This window comes from Scyliorhinus canicula, chromosome 19, assembly GCF_902713615.1.
Source record: "Scyliorhinus canicula chromosome 19, sScyCan1.1, whole genome shotgun sequence".
NCBI classification, from domain to species: Eukaryota; Metazoa; Chordata; class Chondrichthyes; order Carcharhiniformes; family Scyliorhinidae; genus Scyliorhinus; species Scyliorhinus canicula.
The window spans coordinates 85,259,829-85,285,084 of NC_052164.1; the positions used below are offsets into that span (position 1 = coordinate 85,259,829).

The 25,256-nt window shown below is 46.2% G+C and overlaps 1 protein-coding gene across 1 annotated transcript; it reads right to left on the bottom strand.

The window, feature by feature from the left end:
- Positions 1-24,290: 24,290 nt before the first annotated feature.
- On the bottom strand, positions 24,291-24,989 carry LOC119954170 (uncharacterized protein K02A2.6-like; the record flags this gene model as incomplete). Its single annotated transcript, XM_038779156.1, has 1 exon — positions 24,291-24,989. A coding segment is annotated over one exon (699 nt), but the record flags the coding sequence as incomplete, so codon positions are not given.
- Between the last annotated feature and the right edge of the window lie 267 nt (positions 24,990-25,256).

Below are 25,256 nucleotides of genomic sequence, written 5' to 3' on the forward strand. Positions count from 1 at the left end.
TCTGAACATTTCCCATCAACCACCACTCTCTGTCTTCTTTCAACTAGCCAATTTCTGATCCACATCTCTAAATCACCCTCAATCCCCAGCCTCCGTATTTTCTGCAATAGCCGACCGTGGGGAACCTTATCAAACGCTTTACTGAAATCCATATACACCACATCAACTGCTTTACCCTCGTCCACCTGTTCAGTCACCTTCTCAAAGAACTCGATAAGGTTTGTGAGGCATGACCTACCCTTCACAAAACCATGCTGACTATCCCTAATCATATTATTCCTATCTAGATGATTATAAATCGTATCTTTTATAATCCTCTCCAAGACTTTACCCACCACAGACGTTAGGCTCACCGGCCTATAGTTACCGGGGTTATCTCTACTCCCCTTCTTGAACAAAGGGACCACATTTGCTATCCTCCAGTCCTCTGGCACTATTCCTGTAGCCAATGATGACCTAAAAATCAAAGCCAAAGGCTCAGCAATCTCTTCCCTGGCTTCCCAGAGAATCCTAGGATAAATCCCATCAGGCCCTGGGGACGTTACAAAGTTATTCTCACTAACATTTGGGGACATGTGCCAAAATTGGGAGAGCTGTCTCACAGCCTAGTCAAGCAACAGCCTGACATTGTCATACTTACTGAATCATATCTTACAGGTAACGTCCCAGACACCACCATCACCATACTTGGATATGTCCTGTCCCACTGGCAATGCAGACCTAACACAGGTGGTGGCACAATGGTATGCAGTCAGCAGGGAGTTGCCCTGGAAGTCCTCAGTATTGGTTCTGGACCCCATGAAGTCTCATGGCATCAGGTCAAACATGGGCGAGGAAACCTCCTCATTAGCTCATTCCATCCTCCCTCAGCTGATGAACCATGACTGCTTAAAAACCACTTGGAATCATAGAATCATAGAATTTACAGTGCAGAAGCAAGCCATTCAGCCCATCGAGTCTGCACCTGCCCTTGGAAAGAGCACCCTACCTAAGCCCATACCTCCACCCTATCTCCACACCTTCACCCTATCCCCATAACCCCACATCACCGTTTTTGGACACTAAAGGCAATTTAGCATTATCAATCCAACTAACCTGCACATCTTTGGACTGTGGGAGGAAACCGGAGCACCCGGCGGAAACCCACACAGACACGGGGAGAACGTGTAGACTCCGCACAGCCAGTGACCCAAGCCGGGAATCGAACCTGGGACCCTGGAGCTGTGAACAAACTATGCTGACAACTGTGCTACTGCCCTGCCCACTGAAGCACTGAGTGGGGCAAGGGTACAGATTTTACTCAGGGTGGGGATCTCAATGTGTATCACCAAGAGTGCCTCGGTAGCACCACCACAGACCAAGCTGGTTGAGTCCTAAAGGATATAGCTGCCAGACTGGATCTGGGTGGCAGGTGGTGAGCAAGTCAACAAGAAGAAAAACAAAATTGATCTCCCCCTCCCCAAACTACCTGCTGCAGATGCATCTATCCATGAGAGCATCGGTAAGAGCAACCACCACTCAGTCCTTGTGGAGTTGAAGTGCCATCTTCTCATTAAGGGTAACCTCCATCAAATTGTGTGGCACTACTGCTGCGTTAAATGGGGCAGACTGTGAACCAATCGAGCAACTCAAGACTGGGCATCCATGAAGTAGTTTGCGCCATCAGCAGCTGCAAAATTGTACTCAACCTCAATCTGTAACTTCATGGCCTGGCACATCCATCACTCTACCTTGATCACCAAGCCAGGGGATCAACCCTGGAAAAAAATGGAAAGTGCACATGACCCGCATCTAGAGGATAGTCTTGTTCTGCACAGAGATGTGTGTAGAGGCAAGCATGTAGACAGCTCCTAGATTAGACCTTTAATTCCATGTATGTGCATAATTATGAGTAGTTGATATAAGCTTACTGTTAAACAATATAAGACTCAGAACCTCATGGTGAGCCCTACTGATCCATACACAACATCTTACAACACCATGGTCAGTATTGGAATAAACGCAAACCTCACAGAAGCTGAAGAATAAATTTAAAACCTTGAAGACTGAAAAAGAATCATTCTGACCTGACAGGAAACACCAGGGGCGGAATTCTCCCCTCCAGCGCGGCATCGGGAAGGCCGTCGTGAACTCGTCCGAGTTTCACGACGGCCTCAGAGGCTGCACCTCGCACCCTATTCATCAGGGGGCTAGGAGCGGCGCTCCGTAAATCTCGGCCACCGCGCCTTGACGCTTGCGTCAAGGCTGCGCGCCGAGAATGAAGCGACGGCGGCGCCTAAGTGACGTCAGCCTCGCATGCGCAGGTTGGCCGGCTCCAACCCACGCATGCGCGGTTGCTGTCTTCCCTTCCGCTGCCCTGCAAGACGTCGTGGCTTGATCTTGCGGGGCAGCGGAGGGGAAAGAGTGCAGGCTGAATTCTCCGCTCCCACGCGGCATCGGGAAGGCCGTTGTGAACTCGGCCAAGTTTCACGACGGCCTCGGAGGCCGCTCCTCGCACCCTATTCATCCCCCCACCCAGGGGGCTAGGAGCAGCGTTCCGTAAATCTCGGCCGCCGGGCCTTGCCGCTTGCGTCGAGAATGATGTGACGGCGGCGCCTAAGTGACGTCAGCCGTGCATGCGCAGGTTGGCTGGCTCCAACCTGCACATGCGTGGTTGCCATCTTCCCCTCCGCTGCCCCGCAAGGCATGGCAGCTTGATCTTGCGGGGCGGCGGAGGGGAAAGAGTGGGTCCCTTGGAGACGCCGGCCCGATGATCGGTGGGCATCGATCGCGGGCCAGTCCCATCCCGAGCACGGCTGTGGTGCTCACTCCCCTCTCCGCCCCCCACAAGCCACAAACGAAGTTTTGGCACCATGTTCACGACGGCAGCGACCAGGTGTGGTTGCCGCCGGCGTGATCAGGTCGGGAACGTCAGGCCGCTCGGCCCATCCGGGCCGGAGAATGGCAGTCGCCGTGAAAAACGGCAAGCTGCGATTCTCCGAGCGGGGAGTGGGAGAATCGCAAGGGGGTGCCAGGGCGGCGTGTCATGAGTTGCCCGGCCCTCCCGCGATTCTCCCACCCGACGTGGGGAGCGGAGAATTCCGCCCCAGAAGCAAAGATGCAGAAGGATATTGTGAGAGAAAAGCTACGAAGCAGGATCGGAAGCAGAAGGCAGAAATGAAACTCCACACTGCACAACTGAAAAATTGATACTGAGGGAAAGAGTCAGAAAGGGTGATCCAGGGTGTCACTGCTAAAAATTTTGAAACACAGAAATTTTCCAACACCATTACTGGGGTAGCCTACTGTAGACCTATTGGTGTAGGAAACCTCACTGGGAAGAAGCATACAGAAGTGCCATCTTGGATTTCCAACAACATTTAAAGCTGCGCACTCCGTTAATTTTAAATGACCATAGATCAAAAATCTACATTACCAGAGCTGTTTGGACTCAACTAAGGCCCACACCAGTCTCAACAACGGAGGCATTGAAGAAAAAGATTCCTTAAATACATGATTTCCTCACGTCCGACCAAAAAGGTTAACATAATGCGTTGTTCAGTAGGTCCAATCGATAATGATATAGTAGCTGGACAAGGAATCAATGAATCATCAGCTAATTTTTTTTTTAAATGGTGGTGGAGTGCTGTGCACTGCTCTGGCACCGAAAGCCAGCCCTACACGGCCGGTGGAGGTCTGCGCATGTGTGCCACGGCCGTCTCCGCGCCGGCCCGCGAGCAACATGGCGGAGCCCTACAGGGGCCCCGTGCAGAGGACCATAGGCCTCCCCCGGAATAAGCGTGCCCACTGATCGGTTGCCCCAATCGCAGGCCTGGCCACCGTGGAGGCCCCCCTGGAGTCGGCTCCCCCCACTGGCCTCCAACAGGACGGCCCCCGCAGCCAGAACATCGAGATCCAGCCGGGTAGGACCATACGCAAATTACACCAGCGGGACTCGGCAAAATTCAGCGGGCACTCGGCCCATCGAGCGCGCAGAATCGCCGTGGGGGCTGCTTTCAATGGTCCCCGACCAGCCCTGCGCCAACCGCGCTGGCGCAATTGGCAGCGATTCTCCGGTGGCTGGAGAATGGGCGGCCCGGCGTCGGTGCGGCATGGCGGTATTCGCGCCCCCCCCCCGGAAATTCTCCGACCCGGCGCGGGCTCAGAGAATCCCACGCAGGACCCTTGAAAAAGGCCATTCAGATTCTCAGGCAATCCCAAATCCGTTTACAGCACAGGTCCACGTTAAGGGGCAAAGGGAAGGCACATCAAAGGAACTAAGTGCTTTCTGTTGTGAAAAAGAGAAAGTGAAAGTACTTAGCTGCTTTTGATTTGGTGATGGGTTGTAAATCATAGAAAGACTATGTATATACATTGTGGTTAGCATCAAAGCAGGGTACTTGAGTTGCATTCAAGCATGAAGGGTAAGATATATAAAGAATCCACAAAACATCTGTCTCTGGAGTAATAAAGCTGCCAATCACTGGATAATGCAATATATTCTTGCCTGACATTGACTGGAAGGTTTGCATTTCAAAGGTTGTCAAGGGATTTGAAGCCCTTTGTGTGTACTTAGCTTTAAAGGCAGTCCCTGATACTTGTAACAGCTGTTGCTTTCAACACTTGTCTGAGACTGCAGCTGTCAGGGGAAGGGTAAGTGAAAATGCATTAATTTTTCACTCTGTGCCTGGACGGCTCTTGAGTTTTCAGGTAGGGGTGACTGATGGGGGGGGGTTTGATGGGAGTCTCTGATGGGAGATTCTAATGGGAGGGGTCTGATATGGGGTCTGATGGGGCAGCTGGGAGGGTTAATGAGGGGTCACCCTCTTGTGTGCATACTGTGGGGCAGTGACCCATTATTTCCGTGGTTGGGGTAGTATGCCCCTCCCTGTTAGCGAGGGGGAAGCAGGATTTATGTTGTGGGGGGGGGGGAGAGGGGTCCAACTTCGGACCTCGATATTGGGCCGCCTGATTAAAATGATGGACCGATCCTGGAATTCCGATGAAATTTGGCAAGCTCTCCCCCCATGCAAAAAGTAGCTTCTGAAAGGGAGAAGCTCGCATACAAAACCCTGCTCCTCGTGCCAGTGGAGAACAGTAGTGATTATCTGCTGGTGGAAACACTTTGGTCAGGATTCTCCGTCTGGGGCTGATATTGTTATAGATGCGAGTAGTTAATAAAGACGTGCTGTTAAAATATACAAAACTCCAATAGACTCTTTTTGAGACCTACCATATGACACACAACATCTGACAGCATGGTAGCACAAGTGGATAGCACTGTGGCTTCACAGCACCAGGGTCCCAGGTTCGATTCCCTGCTGGGTCACTGTCTGTGCGGAGTCTGCATGTTCTCCCCGTGTCTGCGTGGGTTTCCTCCGGGTGCTCCAGTTTCCTCCCACAGTCCAAAGACGTGCAGGTTAGGTGGATTGGCCATGATAAATTGCCCTTAGTGACCAAAAAGGCTAGGAGGATTTTTTGGGTTACGGGGATAGGGTGGAACTGCGGGCTTAAGTGGGTCGGTGCAGACTCGATGGGGCAAATGGCCTCCTTCTGCACTTTATGTTCTGAAAAAAAAATATTCCATCTGTACAATAAATCCTGGAATGGACATCACAACAAGTTTGACAAACAGAAACGAGTACTGGACGATTAGTGAAACAATGCAGATTATAATTGAGGATGCAGAGTTGTGGAAGTGAATAATGCAAATACCCAAGACAAGTCACACTTCCCACAAAGAGGTGCCACTAAAATCGGAGACTAAAATAACCCTGTTGACCAAGGTCTGGAAGAGAGAGTTGGAATTTCTTGGGCACGCAATGAGAAATCATGACTTAGAAAGTCTCATGCTGACGGTAAAGATCAACGGTAAAAGAGATCAAGCTGGACAAAGAAGGATCTTTTTTAGATAAAGAACGATCATTCTAAAGAGCCAAGAAGAACACACCACCAATGAAGATGATCCACGCCTCCAGAGGAAGAATAACATGGAGTCATGATGTCAACACTCTTAGAGCACGGTACCTGAAGAGAAGCAAAGACCAGACAGTGATAAATCTGTCATAGAATATTTGTTGTTACCAGTTTTATATTCTAATACATGCATTCTTTGTTCTCAGCTGAAGTCGAGAAGAATAGCTCCAATATTTCTGAGCTCTGTTCTTGACAAAGAGATTACATTATCAGTTCAACATAATGGGATTCAGAGTAAAATAAAAAGATAATTGTATGAAGTTCCTTAAATATTATCATTTCAGCCATTGTGGATCAGAGGACATTGACGTACAGGCGGTAGGATTCATATTCATATTCATAATGTCCCAGCAAGTAAGCTGACAAGCTGAAGTTTCTTCTCAATGGAAAGGAAGATGAAAATCAGAAGACCTCAGTGCTTTTCTCATAGCATGGTGGTTAGCATCAATGCTTCACAGCTCCAGGGTCCCAGGTTCGATTCCCGGCTGGGTCACTGTCTGTGTGGAGTCTGCACGTCCTCCCCGTGTGTGCGTGGGTTTCCTCCGGGTGCTCCGGTTTCCTCCCACAGTCCAAAGATGTGCGGGTTAGGTGGATTGGCCATGCTAAATTGCCCGTAGTGTAAGGTTAATGGGGGGATTGTTGGGTTACATGTATACGGGTTACGTGGGTTTAGGTAGGGTGATCATTGCTCGGCACAACATCGAGGGCCGAAGGGCCTGTTCTGTGCTGTACTGTTCTATGTTCTATGTTCTATGTATCCCAAGTAGCTGATTATGTGGGCGGAGTTTACATATTGTATCTGTCATTTAGGGAACCTTAAGAAACTGAGACCAAAGCTAATAATTAGAATGATATTAAAGCTTCATTTTTTTTCATTTATGATCCAGTCCAGTTTTAAGACAGTTGTCAGCAATTAGATCGAGAGCACAATTTTATGCTCCGCTGCAAGCGGGTTCAGAGGCAGGGTTGGGAGTGTAAGGTTGCATGGATGGGATTCCCTCCGGGATCCCATTTGTCCTGACCCAGTCGCAATTTTACACTGGAGAAGGCAGAGCCTCGGGAAGCCTGGCCTTGCCCCTATTAAGGCCCTTCAGTGGCCACCGAAGGGCTTTTTTCCCACCCAGCCTTAAATAAAGTTAACAATCTGGATCTCGGGTGGGAAATATGGGGGGTTACTCAATCTTAAGGCCCCTTCAGATTTAGGACGCCCTTACCTCAGGTGCCTGGGAACACCGGACCTACCTTCCCTCCTTGCAGCCGACCAGTGTCACCGGGATTTCCCCCCTCCCGATTCCTTAGGACATTCCCTTCCCTCCTGCCCCCGGGACCTCTGGTACTTACCTGAAGTGCCCTCCCAGGACTTTAGCTCAGGCCACACGCGGCAGTACCTCTTCTGGCCACGTTGTGCCTGGAAAAGCCGGAGAGCTTACGTCCAAGGCAGACAGAAGTCCCACCTACTAGTAATTGATGTTCAATTGAGTGTGAAATGGCAGTGGGACTATTGGAGTCTCTCAGGATGACGGCTGCCGAGCGCTCACCATTCTGAAAACCCAGGTCCAAGCGTTTATTTCTCAGAATGTCCCATTTTTCACAGATTACATTAATTTTACTTTATAATTTGGCAGGTCATTAGCCAGGTTAAGTGAACCATGTCCAAGATGATTAACAGGGCTATGAGCATTTAATTCATAAATTGGCCACAGTCTACGAGCAAATCAAATTCTATATGTGTTACTTATGTCACTGACTTGCAACCCATATGAAATGTTTTGACACAAAGCACAATAGTAATTCACTTTAATGTAACAATTAATACTCATTGTGAGGAAGTCAGAGGTCATCTGCTTCGGGTCCAAGAAAAGACAGATAGGAGCATTTATCCTAACCTGCTTCACAGCTGATGAATTATTAGCCCGTGTAGTTATTTTTGTTTTGTAGGCAAATAGGGCAGCTAATTTTGCACGCGGAGAGGTACCACAAACAACAGAAATAAATAATCAGCTAATCTCCATGGGCCACTTCCGTCTGAGAAATAAATGCTGGCCGGGACATCAGGAAAAATCCCCTGCTCTTTGAATAACACAAAGGGATCTTTATAACATTCTCCAGAACAGACGGGCAGTGTCTCAGTTGAACTTCCTGGATAGATGGCACTCTGGACAATGTAGCACTCTCACAGAATGAAATGAAAACTTGGCCTAGATTATGGGAGCTAAAATCTCTGACCCAATAATCTTCTGAGGCAAATTTCTGTGGAGCCCATTTGCGATCATCATTAATTCTAAATAAACATAGTTCTAGCCCGAATAACAATCTAAAAGAATGGTAATACCACCTCTTGGCATGGCTGAATGTCTTGCATGGGGTCTCGTGTTACAATGCAGAATAAAATTTGCTTTTGTGCGTTCTATTTCATAGTTAAGAATATTTCTGTAGTTTAACCTGTTCAGCTCAAGAGCAGCACAGTCAGACAGGTGAACGGCTGCCTCACAAATATACATAGCTGTGCAAGGGACTAATCATTCGACTGCATTGACTATAACATAAGATATTTGCAGATGGGAGATCATTCAGCTCATGTTAATTCGTCCATCCTATCCAAAGCAACCCTACACTTTTACGAGTACAGCAGCTAATTGTATCTGCCTGCACTATTCCATTCTAAATGTAGTTCACTCTCTACATGAATTAGAATCTCCTATTATCAATCCTTTTATTAGTTTAAACCGATGTCTCTTATTTTACACCCATTGTTCATGGTGAAACAACATTCATGTTGCAGCTATACAAAACCTTGGTTAGTGCGTGCAGTTCTGGTCACCACATTATCAGAAGGACGTGAAGCTTTGGAGAGAGTGTAAAAAAGGTTCAACAGGATGTTGCCTGTCCTTGAGGCTGTTGGCCTTGAGGAGAGGTCGAATAAACTAGGATTGTTTTCACTGGAAAGATAGAGGCTAAGGGGAGACCTGATTGAGGTCGACAAAATTATGCAGGCATAGACAGGGTGGATAATTAGAGGCTTTTTCCAAGGGTGGAAGTATCAGTTACAAGGGGACAGAGGATTAAGGTGAGAGGAGGAAAGTTTAAGGGAAATGTGCGAGGTATGTTTTTCACGCAAAGGGTGATGGGTGTCTGGAGAACGCTGCAAGAGGATGTGGTGGAAGCAGGCACATTAGCAACATTTAAGGCATCTGGATGGATACATGGTAGGGAGGAAATTGAGGGATACGAACCTAGTAAGGGCAAAAGGTTATTTTTTAGTTAGGTCATCAGGCTTGGTGGGCCGGAGGGCCTGTTCCTGTGCTGTACTGTTCTTTGTTCTATTACTGTGATTAACCTTCTCCATACAACAGCATGATGATAAAGATCAGCACTCAAGCATCTCCTTTCTTAGCTGAAAAATCCAAGTTTTAGTGGCTCCCTCAAAGCCTATATTCCCAACACCAGGGAGAAATCTTGTGGTTCTTGTGTACACTACCTTGTTGCTCATCAAATAGAACTGATCATAATATTCAAAATGCAATCTGACAGGAAAATTTGATGATAATTATCTCTTTCTTGTATCCCGCCGCATTGTTTGCACACTCATGTTCTGTTGACTTTATTAATTGCTGCTCTGCATTGATTGGGAATGCTGAGCATTGAGTCTACTAGGACTTGAGGGACAGAATTTAACAGGCCCCCACTGGTGGGTTTGCAAGCAGGGGGACCTGTAAAATTACTTGGGTGGCCTTTATTCCACACTCCTTCCCACCCACCGCCACCCTATCCACAATTTTACTGGGGGCAGGCAAGGCTAGTGTGGGTAAATTCCGACCCAGAATCATTTTAGAGGCTGGTGGGACAAGGTTAAGGACAATGGGTGGAGGCCAACAAGTTAGCCTTCTCAGGCCACAGCAGGAGCGGGGAAAGAGGTGCCCTTATTTCTTGATGAGGACATCCTCACAACGTCTGCTCCCCTCTCTTGGCCGCCTCCCCAATCGGGCCTCTCCACATACCCCGAGGTCTCCCCTCACGTCCCTGTGGTGATATCCCCAGGCACCTGCCTCCATCCTGGCTCCAGGACTTCAATATTCAGAAGTGCTTGTCATCGCAGCAGTGGTCACTTCTCCGGATACTGATTGGTCAGATGCTCCATGAGGCACATTCCCCCGCTGAGTCAGAGGTCTTACAACACCAGATTAAAGCCCAACATGTTTGTTTCAAACACTAGCTTTCGGAGCATGTTGGACTTTAACCTGGTGTTGTAAGACTTCTTACTGTGCTCAACCCAGTCCAACGCCGGCATCTCCACATCGAGTCAGAGGTAGCAATCTCACCACCAACCAATTAATGCTCCCCACCACGTTAAATAACTAAGGAGCATTGGCATGGATATTCTGCCCACCGGTCTCCTGAGTGGCAGAAACCCCCCCACCTCCCCCCAATCAAATTCCACCCTCGGATTCTATTCTGCTATTTGCATTATCCTCAGCTATTTCAATATCATTCATGGAATACATGTGACCCGTTTTCCTTCTCACATGTTTGAAGGTGTTAGTTCTACATGTTTGAAACTTGTAGAAATTACAAGTTTCACATAATTGTTTGCCCCCCCCCCCCCCCCCCCACAGCTCAAGCATGCCTGTTTTGTTAAACACATTCTGCACAGCTTCCTTCAATTCTACCATTATGTCTGAGCCTGGTATCGTGTGCAAATTTGAACACTTTGCATTAGAGTTTCTGAATTCAAGTCATTCATGTTAATTAGAAGTCATAGCCTCAATGCTGAGTCCTATCCCTCTCAGCAGTATTAATCTGCAGCTCCCTCCCAATATTCAAGTTCAAGCAGTACCTCCTCCACTCAACCCCACTCTCCCTGCACCCCCCCCCCCCCCACCCCCCGCTGCCACCCGCGCCCTTCAGATAATCTCTTAGCTTTAGCCTTTTGCAAGGTTTGCCCTGGATCCTCAAAGCTTTGAACTGCAACTACTGCAGACCTGCTCTCCAAAGAGCAGCAGCAATGTCACTTTTGTCAGGTCGCTTGACATGTCTCTCATAGCTGCTTAACCTGCATGCCTGGGTGAAGGACTAATGTTCTGTTAGAATGACAATGCATTTGACGTGATCACAAGGTGAAGAAAGGAATTTAGAAGAATTCGAAAACCACAGGGGCAACATTCAATCAACTTTTAAACATCTGAACTGCAGGTTTAGATTGCCACCTCAAATGACGTTTGTTTTTAACGTATTCTGTTCCAATTCTGTAGACAGGTTCTGATCATATAATACTGAATGTAAGTGTCAACTTGGATCAGCGATGGGATTCTTGCTTCAGATTCGGAAGGTATTGAGTTCAAGCTGGACTCTAGTACACAACTGATTCTGAACACTTGAATTTAATAGGCAAGGAGTGTTAATTTGGTATGTTTTTGAGGAGACATTGTTGTAAAAAAAAAGTCCCAATGCATCTTTTTCCCACACTGGCTAACACTCATCCTTCAACAAATACCCCCGGAATTCAATGGGCCGGTTTCTCATGGCATTTTCTGGAATGGACCTTACCGTGTGAAGTTTGACCACTATGTTGGCTAGCGAAGCCACAGTGTTTGTGCTTCAAAATAAATACATTGGCTGTGAAACACTTGAGGCGTCCTGTGGATTTTTAAAGCATCATGCAAATGCAAGGTATTTATTATTTAACAGTAAATTCAATGCTCCCAGCGGGGACCTCTTGCTCACTGGAGCACAGGTCAGAGAATTGGTTTGCAGCTTCCTCACAGTGAGGTGACGCAATCTGCGTTTTGAAAAATATCGTCAAAACATGAAAGTGCATGCTCAAATCTAGAGGAAATTTCTTATTATATCCTCCACTGTGGAGATTTCCAATGAAGTCCTTGTCAAAAGTGCAATATTCCGAATGATGAATATTTTGGTGAAATCTGCAACGTTAATAGACCTGCTAATATCAGAAATCACATTTACCTTATTCAAATTGTATGGTGGGATTAATCATTTGCTGGCAGAGAGATGTTTTTAACAGAAAGGTGTGCAATTCTGTTCATATCATGTTGAATCCCCATTTCTGCTTTCTACTCTGTGATAAATACAAGGATTAAATCCACTCTAAATCTCACTAAGAATACTTAAGAATTCAATGAGGGGACAATACATGTTAATAGCAACAGCTTTAGTTTTTTTTAGCAATTGCTTGTATCACTAATTCAATAGCTTCTCATAGACCAATATAGGATTTGTCAAAGTAAGGTCAGACGACAAACCTGCTCAGAAACATTTAGTAGCTATGGCCCAATCAGCAATAGTTTTTCACTGAAATAACAAATCCATTTGTAAGAAAAATTATGCAAAAATAGAGAACCATAGAATTCCTACAGTGCAGAAGGAGGCCATGTGGCCCATCAAGTTTGCACCAACCCTCCAACCTAGGTGAATTGGCCAGGCTAAATTGCCCTCAGGGTCCAAATTGCCCTTAGTGTTAGGTGGGGTTACTGGGTTATGGGGATAGGGTGGAGGTATGGGCTTGGGTAGGGTGCTCTTTCCCAGAGCCGGTGCAGACTCGATGGGCCGAATGGCCTCTTTCTGCACTGTAAATTCTATGAAAGCAAAATTCTATGAAAGCATATTGAGCGGGCCAAGGCTCACCCAATAGGAAATCATTTGTGGGAGTTTAAATACTGTAACACAGACCCGGACCGGCATTCCCAATGGTCCCGGGCTGGAACACTGGTGTTGTACACTAACACTGCAGCTCCTTTTTTGTTCTAGAATAAACCCTGGCTTCACTTAGCCTGGCCTCGGTGGGAGCTATTCCATACGCCTTGTCAAACAGTCCCACTGTAGAGAGGTACGGCACTTAATTAACGTATATTCAAATCAGGCTGACACAGAGTCCAATTTAACTTTGACAATTGTTGTTTGAGTGTTCGAAGAGTCAGGAAACTCAGCAGAGATCGGAATGTGAAAGATGTCAGCTCCATAAAGTCATTGTGAGCTATGGCTCTTCAAGGAGGCTTTGTGTCTCCTTTCTGTCAAGTGCAACCAATCCCACCCCTGCCTGATCATTGGTCATCATTTCAACCCCAAGTTGTTTTTTTCACTCTTAAATTGTCACCCCTCCTCACTGCCCCCTCCCCAGTGTTGACATCCTCTGCTCCAGCTGCACCTCCAAGATCTGGCCTCCAGCTGCTAATTTTCCCCTGAGCTGGCCCTGTCCATTCGATAATCGATCCCTGCTGCTAAACACACCAGCACACCTGTGGCCTGGAATTGCCAGATCCCTCAGCCCATTTGGACCTCCCACTTGTCTATTTAAAAAAAAAAAAATTTTCTCCTCCTTTTTCATATTTTCTTCAAAATTTACACCCACCAACAAATAATCAACGGTAACAACTACAATGTCAATCTCCTTATCAACGACAATCCCATCCTCCCACCAACCCCCAAACACCAACCCACACGTCACCACAAACATCAAAATAAAAAAGGAATCAGGAATCACCCATAGTCACCATCAACATACGCAGCTCCCCAATCCCCCAACGACCCCACCATCAATGTTCGATGTCATCCAATTCTTGAAAGGGCTTAATGAATAACACCCATGAATCCATCCTTCCCCTTAGTTCGAACTTCATCTTCTCAAGAGTTAAGAATTCCAGCAGGTACCCCCCCCCCCCCCCCCCCCCCCCCCCCCAAGCCAGGGCACAGGGTGGAGAGTTGCCTCCAACCCCAGCTGAATATGGCCTCCAGAGGGCCCGGGTCAAGTTACACGTGCACCACCCTAAAGATTAACCTAAAAACCTCCCTCCAGTAATGCTCCAACTTTGGACAGGACCAAAACATATGAACGTTCACACACATCTTCTACTCCCTCAAATAGCTGGCTCATCCTCGCCTTTGAGGGGTGTGCTCTATATACCACCTTCAGCTGTATCAGCCCCAACCTTGTGCATGAAGTGGAGGCATTCACTCTCCAGAGCACCTCACACAAGAAGCCTTCCTCCATAACCCCACCCAACTCTTCCTCCCACTTTGCCTTCATCCCATGCAGCAGTGCCTTCTCCTCTTCCATAATAACCCCGAAACCGCCAACACTACCCCCTTTCTCTAATCCTCCTGTTGTCAGCACCTCCTCCAGCAATGTGGAGGCTGGCTCCACCGGGATGCTCTGTATCTCCTTCTTGGCAAAGTCTTGGACCTGCATGTATCTGAACATTTCCCCCTGCCCCAGTCCATACTTCTCCAAGCTTGTCTATTCGTTATTTGTTCTTGGGTCAGGGACATTGCCAGCAAGGCCAGCATTTACATTGCCCTCGAGAAGGTGGCGGTGAGCCACCTTCTTAAACCACAGCAGTCCATGTGATATCGGTACACCCACAGTGTTTCTTCTGCATTAGCTCAATACAACTGATTGGCTTCCTGAGCCATTTCCGATGACAGTTAAAAGTCAATCAGATTGCTGTGGACTTGAAGTCATGAGGCGGCCAGATAAAGATGGCAAATTTTCCACCAGTTCAACATAAGTCAGCCAGGTGCGTTTTAGAACAATCTGGTGGGCTCAAGATCACAATTAATGGGACAAGCATTTTATTCCAGCTGTTCAGAGTGAGATTTTAACCCACGGCCCAGGTTTTCCTGGACCCATGAAAACCCAGTCTGCACACCTGACCCTTGTGTGATTTTGCCTGTGAGTTTTGCCTTTTTTCTACAGGAGTCGGGTTTGCGGTGAATTTCGCAGCCATGATGGAATTTGTGAGGAATGTGGTTTCAGAGTAGGCCAATTGGAAGGCCCAACCCAAATCTCCAAAACAGCAGCCCCAGTCTTAAAATTATTTAAAAGGTCTCTAACCCTCACCCCACCACCTATCTCTCATGGCACAACAAGTCACTTCAGATTTACCATGCCACCCCATATCACACCCACGCCCCATATGCATCCTATATAGTATAAACTATGTGTAGTCCTCAGGAATAATGCAATTGCAATGGAAATTATTTCAAAATTATGTTCAAAAAGTTAAACCACTAACAATCTAATAGAACTCTGAATGCCAATGATAATGAAAAGAAAAAACACACTCCAATATAAAAACAAATTGTAATTCTTTCAGTGCTAATTAGGTTTGTAAACTAACAAGGAACCACTTCAAAGACATATTCTGTTATTACAGTTTCTTAAAAGTTTCAATCACTCTTGAATCAATAAACCATCTTGTGAGCTGAAGTCGCTAACAACTATTGAACCTCGACCAAACATTCATAATGACCACAGCTGTCAGAACAAAAGTTTCCAGCTACATTGCCTGAAATTTCCAGAACAGAATGGTGTCTTATTTCCATTTCAACGTGAGTGCCTGTCAATCAAAGGAGGGGAGGAGGCATGGAGATTATTTCAAATTTTGAAAATAGGGAGCGAGATTCTCTAGTCTCCCCATGGCATGTTTCTCGTCAGCTGGCAGCTCGCCATTGGTCCCATCACTATCAATTGGATTTCTCATTGATTCAACACCACGCTGCTGGGAAAGCCATGGCAAGGGCATGCCATCAGCAGGACCGGAGATCCTGCTGACGTGAACAACCAGAAGATCTTGTCCAGGGTCTTTTAACAGCGAAAGCAGTCAGTCAATTTAGACCATAGCACAAAACATGGCAGCAGTAGCTGGTAGGACATTTTGTTTTACATTTTTTGGTGCATGATGGCACATTTGACGTTTGGAAAAACACTGTCAATGCAAGAAAACGATTGCACAATGCTGGTTAATGTAAGGGTCAACTTAACTTTGCAGGATAGAATCCAGTGATGAAGCACAGCAATAGAAACACATCTACATTGTAATAACAGCATCTGATAGTGATACTTGACGGCCATGACACTTTTTAGACAGACTTTTCAGAATGATCCTGACTCCTCCGCGGTCCCAGTGGGTATAAACTCTCCAAGGAGGTTACCAAATCCACACAAGCACACACAAATAGTTTGCGAGGGGGAAATAACATTTTCTTGTGGCCTTCACAATGGAGACCCCAACCTCTGAAGAGGTGTATGGGAATTTTCACCCAAGGCCTTCTCAACCCACCCAAGGCCACATGAAGATGGTGTGGTATCGGCAAGGCAAAAAAAAAAAAAAATGTTTTTGAGAGAAAACAAAACCTAAGTTCAGCATTTCGTTACCCGATTTGCACTTCATTTAGGATCCAGCCCCATGTATTTCTGCCAGGCTGGCTGGATTACAGGTCCAGTAACATTTGAGGAGGCAGTAGCGTAGTGGTATTGTCACTGGACTAGCAAAGACCCAGGGTAGTGCTCTGAGGACCCAAGTTCAAATCCCACCACAGCAGATGATGAAATTTGAGTTAAATAAAAATCTGGAACAAAAAGTCCAATGAATACCATGAAACCATTGTTGATTGTTGTAAAAACACGAGTGTTCCTTGAGAGAACAAATCCTTACCTGGCCTATATTTGCCCCAAGGTGGCCTGGCCCGCGATCGAGGCCCACCGATTGGTGGGCGGGCTTGTGCCTTGGGGGCACTCTTTTTCTTCCGCAGAGAGACCCTCCACCGCGCATGCGCCGGTGTGACGTCAGCGGCCGCTGACGCTCCGGCGTATGCGCGGACTCACGTCGACCGGTGAAGGCCTTTCGGCCAGCCGTTCGCGCCGGCTGGTGGGGCACCAATGGCCGTTCGCGTCGGTCGGCGGAGCGGGAGCCACTCCGGCGCGGGCCTAGCCCCTAAAGGTGCGGAGAATTATGCACCTTTGGGGAGGCCCGACGCCGGAGTGGTTCTCGCCACTCCGGTACGCAGGGACCCACCGCCCCGCCGGGTAGGGGAGAATCCCGGCCCAGATCTATGGTTGACTCGGAAATGGGCAAGCAAGCCATTCAATTCAAGAGCAATTAAAGATGGATAAATACTAGCCCAGCTAGTGACACCCACACCCCACGAATGAATAATGATATAAAATATCATCTCTCTCCATTGAACTTCAGCAGAAAGGTGCCGCCAAATACATCTGATGTATTGTGGAGTGATTGTCATTTTTAATACTTTGTTCGTAGAAACCTGGAGTTCTGTGAATAAGAGTCTTCAAAGCATATTTTCCACATATTACAAATTAAGAGCATCGGATCATTCAGCCAAAATTAGTTTCCTTTGATCTCATACAGAAGCATTGTGCCGTGTGCTCAGCATAGGTCAAAGAGTTTTATAATTATGATCTTTGAGTCCTCCTGCATGCCTATTATAGGTGATTCTTCTTTCCAATCATTTAATGTTATTCCCAGTTCTCCTGATTTTCTTTTGGCACTAATTAATAGCTTTCACAAGTTCAGTGCAGACAGGACAATGTCTTCAGAGAGCAGATGATTTTTTTTCTAGTCTAAACACTGTTTCTGGTCTTCTTGAATCTTATTAACAAGCTTCAACTTTGCCTTCAACCCTCCCTAATTGACAACTAAGGGGCGAGTGAGAACTTAAAATCCTAAAGACGAAGATTGCTGACAAAAGTGTGTTATGCGACCAGCTTTCCTCATACAGACTCTTGTCAAGGCTCCCACTATAAGCAGTGGGTCTAGCCAAAGGTCAAGAGTCATGCATGACCCAATGATATTATCACCACCACAGTGTTATTTTCAGACCCATTGAGGAACTATCATGCATCGTCTGGACATCAGGGGTGGGAGGAGTTTCCTGGCCAGAAGAGGCACAAGTAAAGTTTAAAAATGTCAAGATATTGAGGGGAACTGGTAGGGTAGAGAAAGAGAAAGTATATCCAGTGATTGGTGAGTGTGGAATTAGAGATGCCTTTAGAATCAGAGGTAGCATTTCACGAATGAAGGTAGGAATCACTTCTCTACACAAAGTTTGGTAGAAATTGGGAACTTGCTTCTTCAAATGGAAATTGATGTTAGATCAGTTGTTTATTTTAAATCTGAGATTTTTGCTAACCAAAGATATTAAGGGACAAAGGTAAGTATATGGAGCTAGATCACAGATCAGCCATAGTCACCTTATTGAATGGAAGAACGGGCTAGAGTGACTAAATGTGGGCAAACCTCCTGTTCCTGGGCCAATTTTACAGAGTCAGGCTGAATCTAGAGACATTTAAGAAAGGCAGGCAGGGCCCGGATGTGGAAGTCATGGCCGAATTTCTGGCAGATCCCATTTTTATCTGCAGGGAAAGAGGGTGATATGTGAATTGCTATGACAGAAAACCCAGATTTCCCCTAGGACATTTAGAATTAGTGCTGGCTTTAAACATACCTTGTTTTTGGAGCTTTCACCCACATTGTAGCAACCAAAATTTGATGGAGGAGGTGTAAATGCTTGTGAAGGGCAGATAAGGTCCATTTAAGTGTTATAATATGAAGTTATTTAAACCCCCACCTTTCTAAAAGTAAAAAAAAGGTTGCAGCTGATAGTTAGTGTAAAATATCAGACACTCTGTACTGGATTGTATTGATAGCTAGGCCGTCTGCTGTAGCTTAAGAAACGAATAGCCATTTGTTTCTGCAGTTTCAATTGATCTCGTTGTTTACATTTTCCAAGGGATTTTGTTATGGCTGTGCCTATTATGAATACCTGGTGGGTTTCAGAAGCTTAAAAACCACTTTTTTCAGTGGGAGCTGGGTTCACATTTCAATTGGCAGTTTTAAGAGGTTATTAAGGGATTAGTTGTCTTCTATGGGGTTTATGATTAGACGTTTGTCTGTTTTCACAATAGATTGACAATTTGAAGTGATTTAAATTTTTTGAATATACTTCATGAATAAGAGTTTTTTTTCAACAGCAAGTGTGAATGACTGAGAGCTTTATTAGATTGCCAGAAGATTAATATTTTTATCCTCACATGATACCTGGAGGTGTGGCCATAGTGGATGTTCTGTATGCGACTATGGAGGGGGCATGGAAGATATAGGGACATGGATGTAACATGGGAATATGAGATGACATAAACAGTGGGTGCGGTGGGTGAGGGTTGGAGGACTTATTAACCTATTAGATAACTGCGCTGAATTCTCAGAGCACTCAAGTGGGGCTTTCTAACCAGTTCTTTTTGGCGGTACACTGCCTCTGTCATCGCCTCTGAACTGCCTCTGGAGGTGCCGAGTAGGAGCACGTTCAGATGGATAGGCAGAGCCGGAAAATTTTCCATTTCAATCATTCTGCCTTGATGGCGAAATTAGGCCTCTGCCTTTGAGCAGATGTACCCTATGCTGACTTGTCCAGGAATTCATGGGCCTGGTCTAGCTCCTGGTATTCCCCACCATTCTCCCTCCCACACTATTGGTATTTGAATAGTAATTTTGGTAGTGCAGAACTTGAATATTGCTGAATAAGTTTGGCGAGCAATCAGTATAGATCATCTGGTATTTTTCAACAAAGTACCTAGTTGTGAGCCAAGTAAATTCTGCATTGCTTGCTAATATATTTCAATATCGACGGTCAAGGTGTGCCATTGATTTGTGCAGCCTCTTATCTAGCCGTCTTATTGTAGCAGACATTAATAGGATGCACAGTGATTTGCTTCACAGTAAAATGAACTGATTTAATTTCATCCTGAGGGGAAAAAAATAGCCTGACTGTTCTTGTGAAGGCTGTCATGTGTAAAATCCTGTAGTAATCAGACATCTGAAACTGCATTGAGATTATCGTCAGAAATCCGCAGTCAAGAAGATGACCTTGCATTGCGTTTTTGTGATAGGCTACTCAACAAGTGACAATTAAATGACTATTAATGAGCTACTTTGAAGTTCTTGTTGCCCTGGTAATAAATATGTAATCTTGCCAATCTCATTCCCAATGATTCCATGCCAGCTGCACTAATTTTTCATTATGCCATTCAAACTCTCCAGCACCATGCCTATCCTGCACACAAACACCTCACATTGCCCTCGGACACAATAACATGTTCAGCAATTCAGAGAAGTTGTAAGTTCCTCGAGCCATTGCCTAGTTAGCAGTTTTATGTTACTGCAGTGCTTGATAGAACCAGCTGTGGATAACTCATGGCAGTACTTCTCTGGAAGATATACACATTTTTAATTGCAAAATTGTATTGCCTGTCTGCACTGAAATTGTACTTCTGCTGTGATGCAACTTTTATGAGTGCACTTTGAAGCCAGCTGTACAGTATGCCCACTTTGCACCGTACATGCTGCCACTGGTCAGGAAGAACTCATTAGTTGCCCTTACATACTAGGGGCTGGTTTAGCTCACTGGGCTAAATGGCTGGCTTTTAAAGCAGGCCAAGCAGGCCAGCAGCACGGTTCGATTCCCGTACCAGCCTCCCCGGACAGGCGGCGGAATGTGGCGACTGAGGGCTTTTCACAGTAACTTCATTGAAGCCTACTCGTGGCAATAAGCGATTTTCATTTCATTTCATTTCATAGGTGGAATGTGTGCATGATTTGAGAGAGGGTTTTCATCAGTTATGTTCTCCTGCCCATCCCACTTAAGACTCCCTTCTTCCAGGTTTCTCTAAGCTTTAAACATAAGTAACTCAAAAGCAGCTGGAAAGTCTAATTCCTGTTTCTTTGCTGCTACAATTACTAATGATGAGTATTAGTTGCATCCATCCTTGATTAAGCCATTGTCTGCAAGGAACCATATGCATCTCTGTCTGTTAGAGAAAGACAGGTGGTTATTGCTTGAGGGGCACAATTTTGCATCAAACGCAGCTGACCAGGAATCGTTCCCAATCTCACCACCTGCCATGTTGGAAAAAAAATAGCAGGTTGTTTATCAAGCTATTTGGCTACCTCACAAACCCTCCTTACCTGGCCAACAAGTAGGAATTGAGCCCAGAACTTTTGATTCAGAGGTAGGGATACTACATAGTGAATGACAGGACCTTCTCAAGTTGCATTCATTCGAGGTTCACAACCAATAGATCTTTAATGCCATAAACTGGAATCCAATGCAAGCGAATTAGCCGAACCTGAAGCAGTTTTTACTTTACATTTGAACGTGCCTCTGCTTTGAAAAGTTGCATTAATTTTTGCAGACTTAGCAAAGGCATTCATTCCACCAATTAATCCATTCCAAGAAAACGTTCCCGACTGCAATGATGTCGTCAGATGATTAATTATCAGCGATGGTTCTGATGGGGTGATTTTTTTTTCTTCAGAAATTTTAATTTCAAAGAAATTTTCCAATTTTGCTATTTTAGCAATCACTTCACTTTCAACTCCTTGGCAGGTGGTGAATCCAGCCCATTACCATCCAGTGTTCAGACCCTACGTTTCCAACAGTCTGGAGAGGTGATAATCCATAGCAGTGCAATGAGGTTCATGCAAAGACTGCAGTAATAGGACTCCAACTTTCTGCAATTACTTAAACTTTCTGTAAACTGAAACCATAAACTTTCAACCTTAGAGTTATCGGATCAGCGAAGGTTACAGTAGACCATTAAGCTCGTCAAGTCTGGGATGTTTTTCTTCCCATGAGCTCTAAATTAATCTCCCTCACTTGCCCAACATGACCTTCTTAATGTCATTCTTATTCTCAACAATATGAATTGGAAGAGGAAAGTCAGAAAGCAATATTTTACACATAGGATAGTCATAATTTGGGGCAGCGCGGTGGTGCAGTGGTTAGCACTGCTGCCTCATGGCGCCAAGGATCCAGGTTCAATCCCAGCACCGGGTAACTGTCCATGTGGTGTTTGCAGGCTCTCCTCATGTCTGTGTGGGTCTCACCCACACATCTTTGGGTTGCAAATTAGTTTGCAACTATCTTAAGTTTGTGCCTTCTCAAGGCAAGCTATGACTAAACCTTACCATTGCCATTACTAATCTTCAAAACGTCGACATGTTTGCTGCGACTCTGGAAATTTGATCAGTTCCTGCATAATGCAGTGAGTTTAATTTCCAATTCAAAAGATTTATTTTTTTTAGAATTATACTTTGGCAATAAATATGTGCTTACAATGTAACAAAACTTTGAAATATTTCAAATGGAAACAACATAAAATCCAGCAGCATCATGGAAACAACTTAAAGTGCCGCAGAATAAAATATTAAAATGGCCGACCACTGATGACAGTCCAGGATTATGAAGTGGTATTGATGGACCTTTGTCATGTTTAAACCAACAACATAACTCAGGCACGTTGATTAATTTTGTCATTCCCTTTTCCCTCTGTCTAGGTGCTGCCATTAGTAATTATGCATTATATCATGTTATTCCGACACAATAGTTGCTGGACCAAGATGGATAGCAGTGAGATAGAGGTGAGTGTTGTAAGTGTATGTGGAAGTTGAAGTGTTTTCAGATGATGTTACCTATGGACTGCAGGCAAATTTAACTCTCAGTACCCTTGACTAATAGAAATCGTAGTAGAAATTGAATACAACGGTTTATTAAAGTAAATAACTATAAAATGAGAGTGAGATAAAAGGCTAACATGTCGCAATGCTCCAAACTCCTAACTAACTGGGAAACCTGTGCTCAGCCCTCACCGTTCGCATGCTCAAGCCAAATTGGCCGATCGGTCACATGACTCTCTGGAAACTGGCCCCCTTAAAGTTGCACACAAGCACATCCCTTTCCCTGGGTGGCATGGTAGCACAGTGGCTAGCACTGTTGCTTCACAGCGCCAGGAACCCGTGTTCGATTTCCGGCTTGGGTCACTGTCTGTGCCGAGTCTGCACTTTCTCCCGGTGTCTGTGTGGGTTTCCTCCGGTTTCCTCCCACAAGTCCGAAAATACGTGCTTGTTTGGTGAATTAGACATTCTGAATTCCCCTTCAGTGTACCTGAACAGGCATCGTAGTGTGGCAACTAGGGGATTTTCACAGTTACTTCATTGCAGTGTTACTGTAAGCCTACTTGTGACACTAATAAAGATTATTATTGTACATATTTACGCATGTCAATAACAATAATATACAACAAATGGATCTTAGCAGAGACTCTTGTAAGGTAAGTCGGTCAGGAGACTTCTTGATTCTTTAAGAGCATCGTAATTTACTAACGGGTGCTTCAGTAGTAGAAGTAACTTCGGTTTGAACCTCAATGGCTCAACTCTCGATTTGCAATGGGTCATCAATGCAGATAGTTCCCCATGGAAAATTTCAGGTTTCTTCCTCGTGGAAGAGAGTGCAGCTTTACTCTCATCATCACTATATCACTGACAAACTACTGGGGCCGGGCTGTTCGCTCTGTGAGCAGTTCTCTTCTCATATGGTCCAGCTGGCTTTTTTTTACCCTTTTTCCTTCAACAGCTATTTCATAAGGTACTGGAGATGTTTTGGCCACGACTGTTCATCCAATTTGAGCCAGTGCCGAAAATTTTCACTTGTAGCAGATCACCCACCTGAAATGTCCTCTCAGTTTTCTTCAAGTCGTGGTGTTTATTCATTCTGTTTGGCCTCCACTCTCCTCACTAAATTAGGAAATATAAGATCCAACATGTTCTGATGCAAATGTCGATTGGCCACTTTTGTGAGGGCCACGAAGAATCCAGCACGAGTTTTCAGGATACAAAGAAATAACATTTATTTACAAATTAACATATATATACAACAGCAGCAACAACAATTTCTCTTGCTGCCAAACTCCTCTCTCTGGTTCCAAACTGGCCAGCTCTATTTATGCAGGGAGTCTGCTAATGATTTCTCCGCCCCCCTCATTGGGTAAACTCATACTCCCACAGGATTGTGGGATTATCATTAGTCCCCAGCCAATGGTGAGCAGGCAGGTTATAATATCCCTCCCCCCCCAAAGTCCAAGGAATCCACCGAAGACCCTGGCGAAGGAGGGCGTCGGACTCGTTTTGCCGCAGGCCGGACACCATTTGCACAAGGCGCTGGATCAGGCGGCGTGTAACGAGATGGAGACCGGCGCTTCCGTGATGAACGATGTAACGGTTGTACGTCCACGGCCCATCGGCCCGAGGATTCCCCCTCTGAGGTGTCTCCATCTCGGAGTCAGAGTCTGCTGCCGCCGTCATCTCGGTGTCTTTATCTCCACACGGTTCTGTCACGATCTGCGCAGGCTTTGAGTGAGGCACCAGAGGAAGATTGTGAGGAATACTTTCCATTGTGTCTGGTCTCTGCAGCTGTAGGAATGAGCTCCTGGGGCGGGCAATCTTTGGCAGGGATAGCCTTCTGGACCGAACATGGTCTACGTGTTTGCGCTGGAGACGCCCCTGGGCTTGTACCTGGTAAGAGATAGGGCCCGTTTGGCGAACGATTACGCCAGGGACCCACTGGGCACCACCAGCAAAATTCCGAACGAACACTGGGTCACCGGGCGTAAACTGCCGAATCGGCCGATGCCGAGAAAAACCATGTCCCTGCCGTTCTTGTGTGCGGCGTACTTTTGCGCCAATATCCGGGAAAACCATGCTAAGGCGAGTGCGAAGTCTCCGGCCCATAAGGAGTTCTGTGGGAGCTACCCCAGTCACCGCATGGGGGGTGGTCCTATATGAAAACAAAAACCAAGCCAGTCTCGTGTCCATCGATCTGGAAGACTGCTTCTTTAGGCCTCGTTTGAATGTCTGCACTGCGCGCTCCGCCAACCCATTTGAAGCCGGGTGGTAAGGGGCAGTGCGGATATGGCGTATGCCGTTCATCTTCATGAACCTTGCAAACTCCTCACTCGTGAACTGAGTGCCATTGTCCGTGACCAGCACCTCGGGGAGGCCATGCGTACTGAAAGACAAACACATCTTCTCTATTGTTGCGCAGGACGTTGTGCCTCCCATCTGATGCACCTCTAGCCATTTAGACTTAGCGTCGATTAATAGCAGGAACATGGATCCTTGAAAAGGGCCGGCGAAATCCGCATGCAAGCGCGCCCAAGGTCGTCCTGGCCATTCCCAGTGATGTAGGGGCGCGGCCGGCGGAAGCTTTTGATGCTCCTGGCAAATGGAGCAGTTTTGGGCCACCTTCTCAATGTCGGTGTTGAGGCCTGGCCACCAGACATAACTCCGGGCCAACATTTTAATTTTGGTCACACCTGGATGCCCATTGTGCAAGTCTCTCAGTATCAGCTCCTGTCCTTTTTCCGGAACAATCACACGCATCCCCCACAAAAGGATGCCGTCTTCCGCGCTGAATTCGGACAGCTTGAAGGAAAATGCCCACAACTCGCCTGGGAGCTGTCTATGCTGCCCTCCATACAGGACTATGTGCCGAACCTTTGACAGGACTGGCTCCGTCTGGGTCCACTCACGGATCTGTGATGCCGTGACAGGCAAGGTGTCCATAAAATTTAGGGTTGCAACCACCTCACCGGTCGTGGGGGTCGACATGGGGCCGGTCGATAAAGGCAATCGGCTCAGTGCGTCGGCATTCCC